Here is a 13,952-nt window from a genome sequence, read left to right on the forward strand (position 1 = left end):
TGTTACATGACTAATGCTGTCAACAGATCAACAATCTGCTTTAAAGCTACCACCGGAAAACACAATGATTCAAAGTATGAAAGGGAAATAATGCAAAAAATATTTTGAGGCAATGAAAATGTAATAAAGGACTCAATAAAAACACAAATAGTAAGTACTTGCCGGTTTTAACCAATAAGGACATGTGTTGGACATCTCGCTGCGTAGAAGGAATTGCAGTAACTCTGTAGTATTCGTCGAGTCACAGTGACAATCTGCGTCCTCACCCTGAGTGTCCATTGCAGGTATAAAAACATGGCGTCCTCCGTAGGTCAAAACATGTGCTAAATATTATAGATTTTTAAATCAATGGCAATATTTTATGTGTTTCTAATAACTTATTTTAGTAAAAGAGAACAATTGTGACTTATTAGAGCCTACAAGTCTTTAAGTCCGAGGTTCACTCTAAGACTCATGGTTTTGCATAAACTTGACTTCCTCCCACAATACTAATTTATCTTGTTTCTTGGGTAAATGCATGCTTTCTGTTACCCGAGCAGCCCTGAGTCACAGCATACAGATCACAAAGAGACAGAGTGCATGCAGGGATATGCCTCACATGGTATTTCACCTCTGACGAATAGGACATCAGATGCACGCTTCCCCATGACATCAGCCGGCAGTCCTCCTCTCCTCTCCTCTCCTCTCCTCTCCTCTCCTCTCCTCTCCTCTCCTCTCCTCTCCTCTCCTCTCCTCTCCTCTCCTCTCCTCTCCTCTCCTCTCCTCTCCTCTCCTCTCCTCTCCTCTCCTCTCCTCTCCTCTCCTCTCCTCTCCTCTCCTCTCCTCTCCTCTCCTCTCCTCTCCTCTCCTCGTCCTCGTCCTCGTCCTCGTCCTCGTCCTCGTCCTCGTCCTCTCCTACCCTTCCCTGTCCAAGCTCCCTTCACTCGATGAAACTTCCAAAATTGTTCCCTATGTTCTTTTTCCAAGTGTAGATCTGGTCGACCACATAAGCATGGGCCCTGTGTAGGTTTTCCAGAGTGAGACGTAGGTCGCAGTTTAAAATAAGCAAGTGAGGGGAGGAGGAGGTTTTTGAACATGATAGGAAGAAGTTATATTTGGTTTCTTTCTATGACTGTGCCAGAACTCAGAGATTGTCCTTAACCTTGCTTTCAGATATTTAGCCTGTTGCCATTTTGTCCTACACCCATCCCACCTCCCTTCCCAAATGCACCCGGTGGTGTGAGTCATCCCTGGCTGCTCTGAGTGATTTAGTTGCACTCACCCAGCCCCTTTCACTCTACATGCATATCATGAAGCTCCATCACTGTCAAGTGCCTTCTTGCAATAAAGAAACACCATTCATGAGTGCAAATGTTGGGCTTCAAAAATGCACACCTAATATAGAGGAGCGGGATATTTTTATCCATCCATTATCTGTATCGCTTATCCTCACGAGGGTCATGTGGGATCAAGAGCCTATCCCGGCTGACTAAGGGCAGTAGAAGCAGGGTACATCCCGGACTGACTGCAACACACTGTATATGACACACAATAACCTAAAAAAAATCCTTGTCTGCTAGTGCTGTACGACATGATTGACATGAATATGCAGTATATCGCAAAATGATAACAAACTTACTATCGCCGTTATACTTATCTTTTTCATTATTGCCATTTACTAAAAATAGAACATTTTGCGCTTTCGCTAGCAACAATGATGGAATTTTAATAGTTGTCACCATTGTCACTCAAGAATCATACTTTTCATTTACTTTCCAATTATTTACTTCTATCATCACTCGCCCTATACAGGAGAACTGAGTTGTAGAGTCTTGCAGCTGACATCTTGATGCAATATGACAGGCTTCAGTTTAAATAGGTGCCTAGGAAGGCATTTGGTTTCAGCAGTACCTGGTTATATGTTCCTCTCTGACTGCACAACTAGATCTCCAACCATGCAACAACAAATAAATTACAAGTTGGGCAAACATAAAAATATGTGTACTTTTGGGAACTAGTTAGGCATTAAAAAAAGCCTAATGCACATCATTATGAATAACTTTGTACAAAACGGAAGCAATGTATTTTGAGATTGAGCTCACCCTCAGGAATTAGCCATTGGGTTCCTCTTGCAAACTGCAAATGGGTAATGCATGCAAGACAACATAAAACAGTCATGTTCAAACAGAGCAAGGCATGTGATCCACATAGAACACAGACAACGCAGTTCGTTCTAATTTGAATATTATTTTTTGATTAATGAAATTATACTAAAAATATAGTTACAGAAGTTTGAGCAAAATACAGTGGGGCAAATAAGTATTTAGTCAACCACTAATTGTGCAAGTTCTCCCACTTGAAAATATTAGAGAGGCCTGTTATTGTCAACATGGGTAAACCTCAACCATGAGAGACAGAATGTGGAAAACCCCCCAGAAAATCACATTGTTTGATTTTTAAAGAATTTATTTGCAAATCATGGTGGAAAATAAGTATTTGGTCAATACCAAAAGTTCATCTCAATACTTTGTTATGTAGCTTTTGTTGGCAATAACGTTTTCTGTAACTCTTCACAAGCTTTTCACACATTGTTGCTGGTATTTTGGCCCATTCCTCCATGCAGATCTCCTCTAGAGCAGTGATGTTTTGGGGCTGTCGTTGGGCAACACGGACTTTCATCTCCCTCCTCACCCCGTGGCGTCAAAATGATAACAAGAATGGTGAGCAACAATCCCAGAACCACACGGGGGGACCTAGTGAATGACCTACAGAGCGCTGGGACCACAGTAACAAAGGCTACTATCAGTAACACAATGCGCCGCCAGGGACTCAAATCCTGCACTGCCAGACGTGCCCCCCTGCTGAAGAAAGTACACGTCCAGGCCCGTCTGCGGTTCACTAGAGAGCATTTGGATGATCCAGAAGAGGACTGGGAGAATGTGTTATGGTCAGATGATAACAAAATAGAACTTTTTGGTAGAAACACAGGTTCTTGTGTTCGGAGGAAAAAGAATATTGAATTGCACCATACCCACTGTGAAGCATGGGGGTGGAAACATCATGCTTTGAGGCTATTTTTCTGCATAGGGACCAGGACGACTGATCTGTGTAAAGGACGGAATGAATGGGGCCATGTATAGAGAGATTTTGAGTGAAAATCTCCTTCCATCAGCAAGGGCATTGAAGATGAGACGTAACTGGGTCTTTCAGCATGACAATGATCCCAAACATCCACAGCCAGGGCAACAAAGGAGTGGCTTCGTAAGAAGCATTTTAAGGTCCTGGGTGGCCTAGCCAGTCTCCAGATCTGAACCCCATAAAAAATCTGTGGAGGGAGTTGAAAGTCCGTGTTGCCCAACGACAGCCCCAAAACATCACTGCTCGAGAGGAGATCTGCATGGAGGAATGGGCCAAAATACCAGCAACAGTGTGTGAAAAGCTTGTGAAGAGTTACAGAAAACGTTTTGCCTCCGTTATTGCCAACAAAGGGTACATAACAAAGTATTGAGATGAACTTCTGGTATTGACCAAATACTTATTTTCCACCATGATTTACAAATAAATTCTTTAAAAATCCAACAATGTGATTTTCTGGTTTTTTTTTTTTTTTTCTTTGTCCACATTCTGTCTCTCATGGTTGAGGTTTACCCATGTTGACAGTTACAGGCCTCTCTAATATTTTCAAGTGGGAGAACTTGCACATTTAGTGGTTGACTAAATACTTATTTGCCCCACTGTATATGCATGCTACGGTACTGCTTTTGAGCACACTGGACAGTTTTATGTTGCAGCGCTACTTGAAACATTTAACATTGGTGGCATGTCCATTTAATGGCAATTCAAAGATGAAGTGAGTCGAGGAAAAGCTGTTATCAATGTTATAGATTTTTTCACCAATTATTAAAAACATTATTACAGGTAGTCCCCGGGTTTCACCGTACATGACGTTTGTGATTTCGACTTTACCACGCCAGAGTCTCGGCCGCCATTTTGTCTCCAGTCATTTTTTTTAATTTAGTTGTGTAAACAGTCCCTTATTGTACCTATTATTATTATATATTGTATCTTATTTTTTACTTTATTTGATCAAATATTTATTTGATTGTAATGTTGAATTTTGTTTTGTGATGTATGTTTTTATTTTGGCGCAGGAAGCATAGAGCAGGCAGTACCTGCGCATGTGAGTAAGAGTGCATGTGCACGCGAAGAAGACCATATTTGCGCACACGAAGAAGAGCACACGCGCACACACAAGTACGTGTATTTGCTCCTAGGAAGAAGTCGTGCAGCTAAGTGACAGAGAGAGGGGAAAGATCCTAGTTTAGCTTGCTGTCAAGCTAGGACTGTACAGTACAGTACAGTACAGTACAATTACGTATAATACATGTTTTTGGATAGTTATTTTGAGATTGAGTGGGTATTTCGGGGTACTTAAAAGGTTAATTCCGATTTAGGCAGAAATTCAGGTTATGTCACCAGCGTAGGAACGGAACTTGTTCGTGACCTGGGGACTACCTATACAGTATATTGTGGCACTTCAATATCATAATATAAAATATTGTGGAAGTTTTTTTTTTCTTTTTCATATCGCACAGCACTATTGTGTGCTATGAATCACTTGGCTTAGTAACGATGAATCTTTTTTTGATTTTGATTCTAAAATGTTTCTGTTTTTACCTCCTTCAAACTCCCCATAATTGGAATATTCACCATTACAATGGTATTATGGGCAATCTAAGTTACATGTTGAAGGAATCTGACCCTTTAGCTAGACTGCCGGAATCACGCCAGCCGAACTGTCGGACCCGCGCTAGCGCCGCTCCAGCGACCCGGGCCGGCGAGAATCCAACAACCCGGCCAAAAGGCCAAACTACGCCCTGTCACCTTAGTCTTAACCCCTTGTACTAACTCCATTATGAAAGCTGGAAAAAAGGCTTCGAACCACAAGTTGACAATTTAGTCAGGTCGACAGCGATCATACAGCGCAGAGGGACTCAGGTGAGGATTCAGGGTCACCATATCACAAGTCAACAAAAGGTTTCCGAGAAAAAAATGACAATATTAAACATTGTCTTTTTCAAAGCTCTCGCGGGGCGGGCTGTGGCAGAAGAAGGATGTGTTTGGGCGTTGTTTAGGATTTTTGTCTGTAGATTGGACAGGAGGATTCAGGAGTTACTGTTGTCAGAGCAACAAGGGTTGTGGATTGTGCCACCTCAGCGTCAAAGGGGCTCTTGGCGTCTTATCAGTCGTCTTATCAGTTGAATATCGGGCGTTCTCCAGTGTTCCTTGTATTGGGACAGGGTGTCCCGCTATTTGTTCTGGACTGTCCGGGAGAACTGATTACGAGAGTTTGTGGTGCAGACGTGGGCTTGTCGGCGTCAATCTTGCTCAGTCAATTGCATGACGCACACGTTGGGCTTCCGTGATAAGAAGACGTCATGTATCTCCTATGCCCTATATTCTGCTTGTTTTCCTAAAACTATTGTATAAGTTCTATTTATTTTATATTGGGTGTGTTAGAGTAATACAAACAGTCAAACAGTAAATACGAGAAATAATACTATTCCTTGATTGATTATACTGTGTTAGAGTAATACAAACAGTCGATCGGTAAATACGAGAAAAGATACTATCCCCTGATTGATTATATTACGGTAAGTGTGTTAAAATAATGCAAACAGTTATACGGTGCCTACGACAAAAGGTACTATCTCCTTCAATGTATATGATAACCATGCTGTCTAATACGCTTCAATATATACAGTACACCACACATGATGAGGAAGGATTATCACTACAAGGATGCATGCTATCAGATTTGTGAGCAGTATTTTCTGTAATAATGTTGAGCGCATGAAAATTGTACAAAACAATAATGCAAAGTATTGAGAGCATTTATGACCAAAACTTTTTTGGTCTCTAATATATTCACGATCACCGGAGAATGTTTTTGTGGAAGCAGCAACCTTGAGAGGTTGATCATTGCAGTTCTAAGTCCAAATTTCACTCGGCAACATTTGAATTCAAACCCCATCTCTACTTTGGAAACAAAACATACTTTATACCATTAACGTCTTCAGTTATCAAGGTGACACTCCATCTACTCTGTCCCCCATAAAACGTTATTACAAATTCTAAAACGATAAACAGAAAAGGATTATTGGAGCATCGGAACCTTTTTCTCCCCCATTACCTTGCAGCAATTGCATGGTTGGCCAATAAGTGGCACTGTTCATGTGCCAGTAGGAAGGGTTACCTTGTAAGGATGTGTTAAATCTAGAGTACGTAAAAAATGGGCCTCGACTCAGCGTCTATACATGAAGGTTCTCAGATGAAAGTCTTGTTTGTTGTTAATTGGGTAGTTGATTAAAGCACCACTGCATTGGTTGACTCTACCTCATACCAAAGTGAGTTGATGCTGACAATAGCCATGTAGAGGAGTTCAAAAGAGGGTGAAGAGGCAAAAATGTTATCATGATTATAATAATTACAGACACAAAACAGTGTGTTGCTCCTGGGGCCGGAGTGTTTTTTCCTATCCCCTCACCTTTTTTCTCCTTCCTGTGATACAGATGAGTGTCTTGGGGTTGTATACAAGCAGACAGGGATCAATGGGGAACGCTGACTCGTGAGGATGCCACAAACGGCTGCCTGAGATGGCCGCTAAATCCGGAATAATTACGCTCTTGCCTTCGTCTAGACAAACAATGCAGCGCGTGCATGTGCCATTCAATCAGCAGCGTTTCAATAAAAGCGGCGTCGGCATTGTCTAAAAAATGTACACTCAAGAGTTTTTGCATCACCGTTGCTTTAATCCGCTTTTACCCACTTTCAGCTGCCAGACTGCGCCAGCAATTTAGCTATTTGAAGCAGATATTTGATACATTTTAAACTACTTGACGTTTAAGGGTATCAGTGTACTGCGTTATAACATGGAACATTTCAACATATTTGTGCGGCATATAAGTTGTGACCGACGGCTTGGGATGTGCCATCTTAGGCACCCCACGATTCGATTCGACTATGATTCAGGGTGATACGATTTGATTATTGAATGATGATCACGGTATTGACGATGATCGCGGTTATCGCGATTATCATGATTATCGATGCATCGTACATTACTAATTAATACAGTAGCCAAACAAATTTATGTCCATTATTTATTTAAAATATATTATATGATTCAACAGGAACGATGAAAACATGCCCATACAACAAAAAAGCTGCCCTTAAGCTGCTTTTTTACTTATTTATTTTTTACAAGAAAGTGCAAAAACATTAACCATTTTAAAGGGAGTACTTATTTCTCTCAACAATACAATAAAATTTACACAGGAAACAAAGTGTCTTTAGAAATAAAACTTTTAACCAATATACTTTGTTTTCACAGATTTCTGTACTATTTTGCAAGTTTGTAGTGTTACCGCTGTACTTAATTGTGGTTTTACACATTCTGCATATGAAATACACGTTAGCGAATTAGCTAACCTTGGCGCTAATTATTAACATCTCAAAAACAACAACAATAAAGGCTAAACAGTACAAGAGGGTTTGTGTACTCACCTCTTATAGATGCACACGGGTCTTGGCAACACACTCAGGACATTTTTTAACTGAAATGCCTTAAAACTACTGCTGGACATCTGAAAGACAAGGAGCAACGAATTATCTCTCTTTCCCTCTTGGTCTAAAAAATAACTTGCGCTCAAAAGCGCGACCACTGGGTCGCACTTCTGTCCCTGCCTGTCTTATACACAAATTTATTTTCCAGTGTTTAAAAAGGAGTAAATCACTTTCTCAGTAATCGGCAGCATCCATCATAACGTGCGTGCGCCTGTTCACGGTGCCCGGTCGGCAGACGTGTCTTGAATTTCATTCTGCTACGAGCGGCTGCTATAAAGTTATGAGAGAAAAAACATCGTTTTCGAACCTTTATGAATCGTAATCGAATCGTCACGTGTCGCATCGCGATGCATGTAATAATAGATTTTTTGGAACTCCTCTACTGACAGCAGGTCTTTTATGATTATTGACTTTGTCACTTTTAATGGCTACGAAACGATTGAATTACATCACCCACTGCATGCATCCTTAGCCATAGCGAAGTGGGATCTTCCTAATTTTTTTAAAAACTGACCATAAATGAGAAATTCCAAGTTATTTGTCCAAAGTTACTAACATATACTCTTTTCTCCTTTATAGCCATGATGGAGGTGCATGTTCCCGACCAGCCAATGGTGGCGCTGCACGGAAGGGACGTCACACTTAACTGCTCCTTCAGGCCCGCTGGCACCTTCAACGCTTCTGACGTGACTGTCTTCTGGCAATTGACCGACACCAAGCGTGGTGTGTACGGATACAGCGAAGGACATGTTCAGCTGGTAGACCAGGCCGAAAGCTTCGTCAACCGCACTAACATGTTCCCCAGTGAGCTAGGCCTGGGCAATGCCTCGCTGCTGCTGAAGAAGGTGGTGGTCGCTGACGAAGGCAGCTACACTTGCTTTGTCAGAGTGAAGGAATACGGCAGTGCTGCTTTGTATCTGCAGGTGGCTGGTGAGTTTAGCCTTGTACCATACTTGTAGAGGTCCAATCTATTTGAACTGGAAGGGTGACAGCGAATGAGCATTCAATGGCTGTCTATTGGCATAATTGGCAGCCAAATGGTTAAAAAGTAAAAAGCAAAAATATCCTCCATTACTATGAAGAGTAGTGCAAAATCATAATTACCCTATGACAACACATTTTTGGTGACCAGTCGTTCAAAAACAAGTACCCTATTTTTCAGACTATAAGTCGCAGTTTTTTTATCCATAGTTTGGCTTGGGGTGCGACTTATACTCAAGAGCGACTTATGTGTGAAATTATTAACACATTATGATATCATTTCACATGTTATTTTGGTGTTTTGGAGTGACACCGGTGGTTTGGTTAACTTGTTAGCATGTACTTTATGCTCTAGTTATCTGAATAACACTTAATAGCTATGGCCACGTTCGCGTTCTGCCTTTGGCAATGTGTGTTCAATTGTATTATTGACTTTTTTTATATTGAAATGCATGCTTTTAGTTTGTGGCGCTTTCACACCCACGTGGGAGCGCACACGCATTTGTTTACGCGAAGAAGAGCGCTCACACGCTAGAAGAAGATGGACAGCTACACAGCGTCTCTGACTCTGAGCGAGTGGGCAAGAGAGAGAGAGAGAGAGAGACTGCTGCAAACCTACGTTCATTGTTTATGCTTGTAAAATATCTCTACAGAGGCAACGCCTGTGTCTATCATCTTTTCTGTTGTTGTTGTGTGTTTTTCACCCGCGATCGGACACTTAGAGCCAGTTTTGTGGTTGTTTGAACGATGTGCTAATGCTAGCGAATGCATGCTAACGGCGGAAAACACTGAGGTGACTTGAAGTTCCGCTCTGAGACCCCAATTTGGCCAAATTTCAAAGTTGTCAGATATGCATATGTGATACATCATTGGAAAGGTTAACATCTCTATTTTCTGGGGGAAGAAAAATTTTTAACAGGAGGGCATTTAAAAAAAAAAAAAAAGTTTTAAATAGCAAAACCCTACCTGGAGGTGAGAGCACGCGAGAGCAGAATTACAGACGCCATGGCTTTAACGAGATATTACCACGTACTTACCTTGTTTCGATCCAAAAACTCCATGTCGCATGTATCACTGAGTGTCAACACACAGCTGTGAATGGCCACAGCTGGATTTTTGGGGGGATTTTATGGGTGAAACATGGTAATATAACAAGGGTCGCGATGCAGAAATCGCAGACATCAAGGAGTGGTTGAGATTTTCTTTTTCATAAAGTTACCCTTTTAAATGTTATTTTTCAATTTTTCTTTGTTTGAATCGATGATATAATAGCTAACATATTGGGGAAAATGCGACAGTAACAAAAAAAATACAATTAAGCGATAGTTATGAGGTAGATATCCGTGACTTTTTTGCAGACGTCAAATTTTTCATTGTGATGTAATTTGTTTAAAAGTTTAAATTATGCGAGTGAATAATTTTTTAAAGTCGTTTTCTTTTTTTAAACTAAATACTTGACATCAATTAATGATTCTAAGCTAAAAATGACAGACATTTTGAATAATAAATATAATTACTTACCTTCTTTTTATGGCTAGGTTGAAACAAAAGCGGTTGCGCGACGTCTGTAAACAGGGGTTTTCAGGGTAAAACGGACAAATTAAAAATAGTTCGGGGGCTTCATGCGCCATGAATCTGCTATGGCAGCATATAGACATATTGTTCTATCAAACACAAAAGTTGTTTTGGCTTAAAATACTGCAGTTTCTTATAAAGAGGAGTGCAGGAGCAGAAACTCCTTTTTCAGTCTTGTCTGTGGTTTCCGCCTAACCGTTTGTGTCATTGCTGTAATAGCACCTAATTATCATTTATTTACGATGATGCGAACCTGTTTGGTATCGAGGACGAAATTGATTCAACAAATTATATGGACGCCCAGCATCGTCATTTGGGAGTTTAGCTCTCTGTATAGAAAGGACCCAGCCGTTGCGTCCTGGTGAGGACATATTCGCATTTCGTTGTTCATGTACTGTACACTGTACATTTATTCAGCATGTTGTTCTCTATTGTATTTTTATATTAAATTGCCTTTCAAGATGACATATCTGTTCTATATGTTGGATTTTATCAAGTAAATTTCCCCCAAAAATGCGACTTGTACTCCGGTGCGACTTATATATGTTTTTTTCACTCTTCGTTGGGCATTTTATGGCTGGTGCAACTTATACTCAAGTGCGACTTGTAGTCCGAAAATTATGGTAAATGAGTATCGACAGTTTTACATATAAATAAATATCGTATCCAGATAAAATTTTTCAGTATTGATAGCTCAATGCTTTTTCGATATTTTGACAACGCTACTAAACACAGATAACTGGCCTTTAAAAACCCATATGTAAGCTACGCTGGACTATAAACCGCAGGGTTTAAAGTGGATTGAAAATAGCGGTTTCTACGTGTGAAATCAGGCCATGCGCAAAGAGCTAAACATCCAAAGATTGCATTTTACACTCATACACAAATAAAGCGCATCAAACTGACATGTATCCTAAGCACGCGGGAAATAAACATGCGATAAACAGTTACCCCAGGGCTACTTGGCTGCGTGTCTAGTCAATAGGCGCTGATTGTGGCCTCTTTTATGGTCAATAGCTGCTGACTTTGATTATTAGCTGCTGTTTTGGTCTATCGGCTTTACTAACATCTTAACTGTTTACATAATGACACGGGCCACCCTCACAGCAGATACTATTTATTTATTTACAGTGTGACAGCACATTTCTACATCTATTGAGAGGTGGCTGCTCGAGTCTCCGAGGAGGGATGTGCATTAGGTAGTGTTAATGAATAATGACTTTTTTTTTTCTTTTTCTCTCCCCCTCCTAACTGGTGAAAGTGAAAACAATGTCTCCCAACAGTGACAAATTGGTTCCATTTTATGCATGAGATTTATAGATGTTTCTATTTTTAAACAGCATTCACTGTGAATGTATATTTCCTTCCTGTAAGTAAAGGCTCTGCATATATTTATAGCTGGCAGTCTAATGGACAGTAGAGAAAGTTAACCATGTATTCTAATTCAAACGAGACAATGTTTTTACGATACTCCTAATATGCTGCTATATATTGCACTCCAATTATGATATCATATGCTAGGGTAATGATAATAATAATTTGCAATTCTATTATCATACACATGGACAAAAGTTTTGCTACTCTTTGAAAATGAAAGAAAAATCAGCAGTGATTACAAAATTAGATAAAAAACAAATATGTAATGAAAACATCAAAATCAAACAGTGAAAATCAGATATTGGTTTTGTTTACGGTATGACCAACTAATTTAAAAACAAATTAATGAAACAGGCCTGAATAAAAGCTTCTGATAGGCTCATCGGGAGCAATTTTGGACTTGACGGACAACATTTCAACAATGCGCAGTGTCGTGGAAATGGTAATATTTTATATAATTATTAGGGCTGTCCCGATCTGATCTGGTGATCGGAAATCGGGCCGATCGCGCCGTTTTTCAGAGGATCGGTATCGGATGAAACGGATCGGGCTTTTAATTTTAAAAATATATGTGTTTTTCTGCTTCATGCTCGTTCAGCCTCTCAACTCCCTGCTGCTAGCTAAGCAGTGCGAGCAAACTTGTTTTTTTCCCTTGTTCACCAGCTGGTGTTTGGTACTTAAAGTTAACCATGATTGACAGGTTTGTAGCTTTGATCTAGCGAGAGAAGGCTCGATAGCTCTACAATCAAAGGCGCAAATTCAATTCAATTTTATTTGTATAGCCCTCAATCACAACAGAAGTCTCAAAGGGCTTTACAGAGGCAACATGATACACAATTAGAAATGAAGCAACAAAGATGAATAGATACAGTTCAAGTCCTGGGTATCCCCTATCCTTAAGACCCTCCATGCCGGCAAGGAAAAACTCCAAAAACTCCAGAGTCAATTGGGAGAAAAATGAGAAACCTTGGGGAGTACCACAGTCAGGACAGATCCACTCCCAGGACGGATAGGCAGGAACCCCAGAACTGCTAATGGGAATTAGCAAGCGAAGTTATAGTCCGTAAAAATACAGTGGAGTAAAGGAGCAAGAAGAGGGCCATCTAGCCAGATGAGACGGGTGTAGCAGCGAGGACGTCTATCCAGCCAGGGGTCCGGACAGTCAGGAGGCTGCAGCTGAAAAATAGCCCCTCCCCAGAGGGGAGGGGGGAAAGGGGACACCGGGTGACTAGTGATGAAGAGACTAGACAGCTAGATATTAACATTGGAAAACAGAAATAAAGTAAGACAAGTGGTAGGTAGAGTAAGAAAAGGAGATAGAACTCAGCGGCTGTACTGCCCCCAGCATTATAGCTTCTAGTGCAGCTTAGACTAAACTGTGAGTCTACTCCGACTTCAACTAGCCTAACCATAAGCTTTGTCGAATAGGAACGTTTTTAATCTAATCTTAAATGTACAGACTGTCTCGGCTTCTTTAACACTAGCTGGAAGCTGATTCCATAAAACAGGGGCTTGGTGGCTAAAGGCTCTAGCTCCGACAGTACTTTTATAAACCCTGGGAACTACCAGTAGACCTGCATTCTGAGATCGGAGTGTTCTGTTGGGGCGGTATAGAACCAGAGCATCGGTGAGATAAGATGGCCCCAACCCATTAATGGTCTTAAATGTAAGAAGGAGTATTTTAAATTTAATTCTAAACTCGACTGGAAGCCAGTGAAGTGCCTGGAGCACAGGGGTGATGTGCTCTCTTCTATTGGTTCCTGTTAAAAGTCTTGCTGCTGCGTTTTGGACTAGCTGAAGACCTTTTAGAGAGCTTTTAGGACAAGCTGCAAGTAGGGAGTTACAGTAATCCAATCTCGATGTAACGAACGCATGAATTAATTTTTCTGCATCGCTTTTAGATAAAATATTTCTAATTTTGGCGATGTTGCGCAGGTGAAAGAAAGCTGTTCTCCAGGTTTGTTTAATGTGTGCTTTAAACAATAAGTCAGGGTCAAATAAAACTCCTAGGTTTTTAACTGTGGCGCTGGAGGCTACACTTACATTGTCCAGAGTGACTATCTGGGCAGCTAAAGAGTCTCTCACACTTTTCGGGCCTATTATAAGGATTTCTGTCTTTTCAGGGTTAAGTAGAAGATAGTTAGTGCTCATCCAGGTATTTATATCTCGGACGCAGGCGCTTAGTTTTTCTACTTGCCTGACCTGCTCAGGTTTAATTGATAAATACAGTTGTGTGTCGTCAGCGTAACAATGAAAGTTAATGCTATGTTTTCTGATGATATTACCTAGAGGAAGCATATACAGCGTAAACAAGATGGGCCCGAGGACCGATCCTTGCGGCACACCATAACTAACTCTAGAGTACGATGGGTCAATCATCGTTTAGTTTGTTACACACCAGTCTGTGGAAACTC

The 13,952-nt window shown here is 40.8% G+C and overlaps 1 protein-coding gene across 2 annotated transcripts in view; it reads left to right on the forward strand.

Moving 5' to 3' along the window:
- The window catches only part of cd276 (CD276 molecule), a 218,394-nt gene that overhangs the window by 35,705 nt on the left and 168,737 nt on the right, over positions 1-13,952 (forward strand). For both annotated transcript variants that reach the window (XM_057819777.1, XM_057819855.1), the window contains exon 3: positions 8,185-8,535. In XM_057819777.1, the coding sequence (XP_057675760.1) occupies positions 8,185-8,535 (351 nt within the window). The remainder of the gene's footprint in view (positions 1-8,184; positions 8,536-13,952) is intronic.

Source organism: Corythoichthys intestinalis, chromosome 1 (genome assembly GCF_030265065.1).
Source record: "Corythoichthys intestinalis isolate RoL2023-P3 chromosome 1, ASM3026506v1, whole genome shotgun sequence".
Taxonomy (NCBI): Eukaryota; Metazoa; Chordata; class Actinopteri; order Syngnathiformes; family Syngnathidae; genus Corythoichthys; species Corythoichthys intestinalis.